We start from the raw sequence: 4,907 nt of genomic DNA, 5'->3' as shown, positions 1-4,907 counted from the left end.
TGCTGACCCTATACAGTCTATGATGCTGACAAATAATGCTGACTCACAGCCTGTAAGAACATTTTCACATTTAAAGGATTTGCCACTGATGATTCAAACGCGAGTTTTGGGCAGTTAACGTTAGCACTTGTTGTTTGTCATTTCTCTGATCACAAATGCAGACAGGGTTTTATGTTTACGCGGCGCAACGTAACGCGTAAAAAGACAGTATAAGTCTTTATAATCAGTAATTATGTCCCCACTGGATGCAACAAATGCCTGGTTTGTAATGGGTTTTAATGTTTTTGTCTCATCGCGCCGGGACATGGCATCAACAGTATGTGAGGGGCGTAACATTTCCGTCTCACGCTTGAGGCTAAAATGCCGGCAGTTCTGACTCACGTAAGTACGTTTTCATTTAAAGGATTTGCCACTGATGATTCAAACGCGAGTTTTGGGCAGTGTGGATTAACGTTAGCACTTGTTGTTTGTCATTTCTCTGATCACAAATGCAGACAGGGTTTTATGTTTACGCGGCGCAATGCAACGCAACGCGTAAAAAGACAGTATAAGTCATTATAATCAGTTATTATGTCCCCACTGGATGCAACAAATGCCTCTTTTGTAATGGGTTTTAATGTTTTTGTCTCGTCGCTCTGGCCGGGACACGGCATCAACAGTATGGTGAGGGGTGTAACATTTCCGTCTCACGCTTGAGGTATTCGGCCAAACACAACACACCTCGCTTTTTCAGACCGATGAGCTTTGTAAAAATCGACGCGTTTCAAAAAGGCGGGGCATAGAGGAGAAACAATAATGTACAGTATGTGGAAAATAATGTGTTTTTTGAACTTTAAACCGCATAAACACATTTCATTACACCAAATACACAAAATAATGTTCTTTTTAGCAGCATCATATGACCCCTTTAACGGCATCAAACATGGCCATTAGTGCAAAAAGAGTAAGGATATCTATTAATTTGGGAACATCTGTGATCCTAAACTAATCAGGTCATTCTCTCTTTCTCTCTCTCATGTAGTGAGGAGTTTTAGCAGCGTGTCGGAGGCGACCTCAGATTCAGACGATGAAGACAAACTGCACATTGTAGAGGAGGACAGTATTGCTGACGATCCTGACCAAAAGTCCTCAGTATTTCAGCTCAAAGCAGCACGGCAGCTCTCTGACACATGCACACAGGACGGTGAGTAAAACAATAAGAGATTAACAACTTAATGCATTTAATGTAATTATTTTGGTTAGTTCTGAGCAGAAACTGTAAAGCTCTGTTATGAACCATGTAAACATTTGTGTAATAAAGTTGCAAGAATAAGAGTGACTAATGTTTGATATATAACATCTTATCACAGCATGGCTTTTGTGGTGCAGAGTCTAGTACAGCTGCTGCACTCATCACTAGATAGGTGAACTTTTCCCCTCATAAGAGTGCGGGATTGAGGCAAGAAGTGGCGTTTCTGAAAGTTTATTGTAAAAACAATTATTTGGTTTCATGATCAGAACAAACTAGTAATGTTAACTGGTTACTAGCATTAAAAATACGCTGAAACAATTGAAAAGGATTTACATTTTGTTACGTTCTACAAAAAAAAAAATTGGGGGGGTTCCACCCCTTGAACTGTTTCTAATCCCCACAAACAATGGTTGAACAACAGTTGGAGCAAAATTTAAAACAAAAATTAATGTCATAAATCCTATTTTAATAATAAATTGATTTTATCAAAACTTTGAAATACATTTTTTTTTTCAACAGATGGCAGCCTGGGGCCAGATGCTTTAATACAAGAAATAAGGGTCAAAGGTCAGTTTAGTGCAACACAGTCACAGAATTCTTATGGATTTGTTTTAACTTTTAATTTATTTCTTAGGCTTTTGCCAGTATAAAGGCTGGAATACACTACATAAGTACAACATTGCACAAATTTTTACCCCAATATGCAGTCTGGGGGGAATCAATGCTAGAAACAACAGATTTGGGCAATCCAAGTTGACAGATTGGCATGGAGATTTTTTAGCTTCAGAATTTTTCATCCAGTCAGAAGATATCAAATGCGTTTGATGTTTTGAGATGAATTTAGATCGCATATCGTTGAGCACAAAATGTTTCTGCTTGAGTTTGTTGACTTAAAAGTCTAGTGTTTGTTCCTCAGTCTTTTAGTGTATGATGCCCAGTTTTTCCTCTGTAACTATTTACAAAGTCGGCATGTGCATGTACTATATTCCACCTTAAGACAGGGCATTCAGACACAGAGCAGAAAACAACAGGGAGTTTTAGATGTAACACATAAGTTTTCAGTTTCACTCAAGTTGCTGAGAACTGGGGAAGGCTTGGCTTCTTACTCTACTTAGGCCTGCTTGTCATGGAAAGTCAAAGAGCTTGGAATTACTTTAGTAAAGGGAAAAATAGTTGAACTGACATGTCTGTGAGAGTGTGTTAGTGTAGGATGGCTGGATCAGGTGAATGTGAGCTCATTCCTCTCTCAGGTCGTTATTCATCCGTAATGCGTCACCTGGTCCTTGTGGGCCATACTGGCCCACTTCCCGGTCTAACATAATTACACTGTAGTTTTATAAGACTGCTACATTACCATCCAACCCAAAAATTCAGTGTCTGTGTGTAGGTTAATCTGTTTCGATTAAACCCAATTTGCGTTTCACTAAACGAAGATGCAGTCAAGTTGTTTTTTGTATATCAGTACGTGTATGTTTCAACCCAGAAGGCAAAGGGGTTGGATAGGCAACAGCGAAAAAACATGTTGTGATAATCTTTTATCAATTTTTTAGTTGTCTGTACTCTCTGACTTCAGCTTCTTCCCTAACCAGACAAGTAACCTGACTTGAATATTATATCACCACTGTGGGCAGATTTGGAGAAAAAAGTGAGAAGCAGATTGCCTCCTTCAACATGACATACATGACTTTCCACTGTAGGCCATTCAGTCATTGTATGAATCTATTCTAAGAGAGTTGGAAGCTGTATTAAAGACAAATGGTGGTATACACCTTAATAAAGAAGTATTGCTTATTTCCCAGGTGTTCACATTATTTTGACCAACACCTGTATTTCATGGATGTGTTCTAATTTGCCTGTGTGTGTTTGAAAGAGGAGTGTGTCACTGATGAGGAAGATGGTGCTGATGATGAACTGGCCAGTGAGGAAAAGCAGACAGAAACAGAGCATATTTACTCAGACGCCCCAGAGGATCATCAGAGAACGCCAGAGCGAGGGGTTCACGATGAGAATGGTAGCCACCAAGTTTTTTGTTTTTCCTTTAGTTGCTTTTTTGGCTACAGTTTATTGAATTATGCATCTGTCTGTCAGGTACTCCTGACACATTCTCGCAGCTGCACACCTGTCCGCACTGTTCCCGCAGTTACAAGCGTCACACGTCGCTGAAGGATCACATTAAACTACGCCATGAAAAGAGCGAGGACAACTACTGCTGCTCCCTCTGTAGCTACACCTTCACATACCGCACGCAGCTCGTCCGTCACATGACCGCACACAGACACATCCGGGAGCAGGTACAGCGCTGCACTCACACCTTCACGATGTTCACACCTCTGTGGAGGAAATCACACAGAGCTTTTGTTCACAGTCACATGTTGGCTCAAACGCTTTCAAACAATTGCCTTTTCCTGTCTCTCTCTTTTCTCAGCGGACTATTTCTCAGTCAGGCGGAAACAGAAAGTTCAAGTGTACAGAATGCTCCAAGGCCTTCAAATACAAACATCACCTGAAGGAGCACCTACGCATACACAGCGGTCAGTGAAGTACAGAAATTATTCTGGCAGTAGATGTAACTCTAGTTAACGTCTTTGTAAACTCAGAATGAAAATTCTGTCATAATTTACTCACCTCCAAACCTGTATGAATGTCTCTCTTCTACTGAAAACAAAGATGATATTTTGAAAAATGTCTGTCCCCATTGACTTCCATAGTATTTTTTCCATACTATGGAAGTCAAGGGGACCAACAACTGTTTGGTTACCAACAACCTTCTAAATATTTTCTTTCATGTTCAGCAGAAGAAATCAACTGAGACAGGTTTGGAACAACTTGAAGTTGAGTAAATGATGACAGGATTTTCATTTTCCACTTTTAACCTTGTTAAATCGCTTGTAACCCTAGATTATAAAACCCTGCATCACAGAAGGGTTAGCCCTGCATTTTGCTAAGTGTATGCAGTAAACAAAAATTGTTAAGCAACACACCACCAATCATGAACTGAACAATACTGAACTCTTTAAATATTCATGAGCTTTGTACAGTCGCAGACACATTCACGCTGTGTTTCATTTCAGTGTCTGAGGGAAACACCAGGAAATGGCAATAGTAAATATGTTTTCTGGAGTGCAGAGACAGTATTATTTTTTTAGTATGTTTTGAAAAACTAAAGAAAAAATGGAAACGTGTTTGCACAGATAAAAAAAAAAAAAAGAGGCAGTTGTAAGAAAGTATAAAACAAAAAAATTATTTAAGTTACATTGTGAGATAAAATTGCAATTGTGAGATATACAATTTCCTTAAGCTTCTATAATAACCTTTATTTTTACAAATGTACAGTGTGAAATTTCAAAACGTAGACTACGCAAAATTATTATTATAGTAAGAATATTTATTATATTTACAATGTTTTATGCAAGTTTGAACAGTATAAAACATCTCCCATTAAGCTGCTTTAAAGGGGTCCTATTATGCTTTTTCACTTTTTCAGCATTAGTTAGTCTGTAATGTTTCTGTTTGAGCATAAAAAAGATCTGCAAAGTTACAAAGTTCAAAGTCCACTTCAAAAGGAAATATTTTATTTAACAGAAATCACTTTTCAAAAACTACAACGAATGACTCATTTGGACTACAACGCATATTTTCCGGGATTTGTGATATCACAAATATCGACGAATGGGAC

At 38.6% G+C, this 4,907-nt stretch overlaps 1 protein-coding gene across 3 annotated transcripts in view; it reads left to right on the top strand.

The window, feature by feature from the left end:
• Positions 1–4,907, top strand: part of LOC107749096 (zinc finger E-box-binding homeobox 1-like) — a 28,328-nt gene that overhangs the window by 14,901 nt on the left and 8,520 nt on the right. For 2 of the 3 annotated variants that reach the window (XM_016564151.1, XM_016564152.1), the window contains exons 2-6: positions 1,022–1,183; positions 1,751–1,798; positions 3,102–3,242; positions 3,320–3,522; positions 3,657–3,762. In XM_016564151.1, coding sequence (XP_016419637.1) covers positions 1,022–1,183; positions 1,751–1,798; positions 3,102–3,242; positions 3,320–3,522; positions 3,657–3,762 — 660 coding nt within the window. The remainder of the gene's footprint in view (positions 1–1,021; positions 1,184–1,750; positions 1,799–3,101; positions 3,243–3,319; positions 3,523–3,656; positions 3,763–4,907) is intronic. The other variant, XM_016564153.1, reaches the window with a different exon arrangement.

The sequence above is a fragment of the Sinocyclocheilus rhinocerous genome, unplaced genomic scaffold, assembly GCF_001515625.1.
Source record: "Sinocyclocheilus rhinocerous isolate Xijiao unplaced genomic scaffold, SAMN03320098_v1.1 scaffold919, whole genome shotgun sequence".
Lineage (NCBI taxonomy): Eukaryota > Metazoa > Chordata > Actinopteri > Cypriniformes > Cyprinidae > Sinocyclocheilus > Sinocyclocheilus rhinocerous.
The sequence above is the reverse complement of the archived record's forward strand: the minus strand, read 5'-3'. Positions and strand labels throughout refer to the sequence as shown.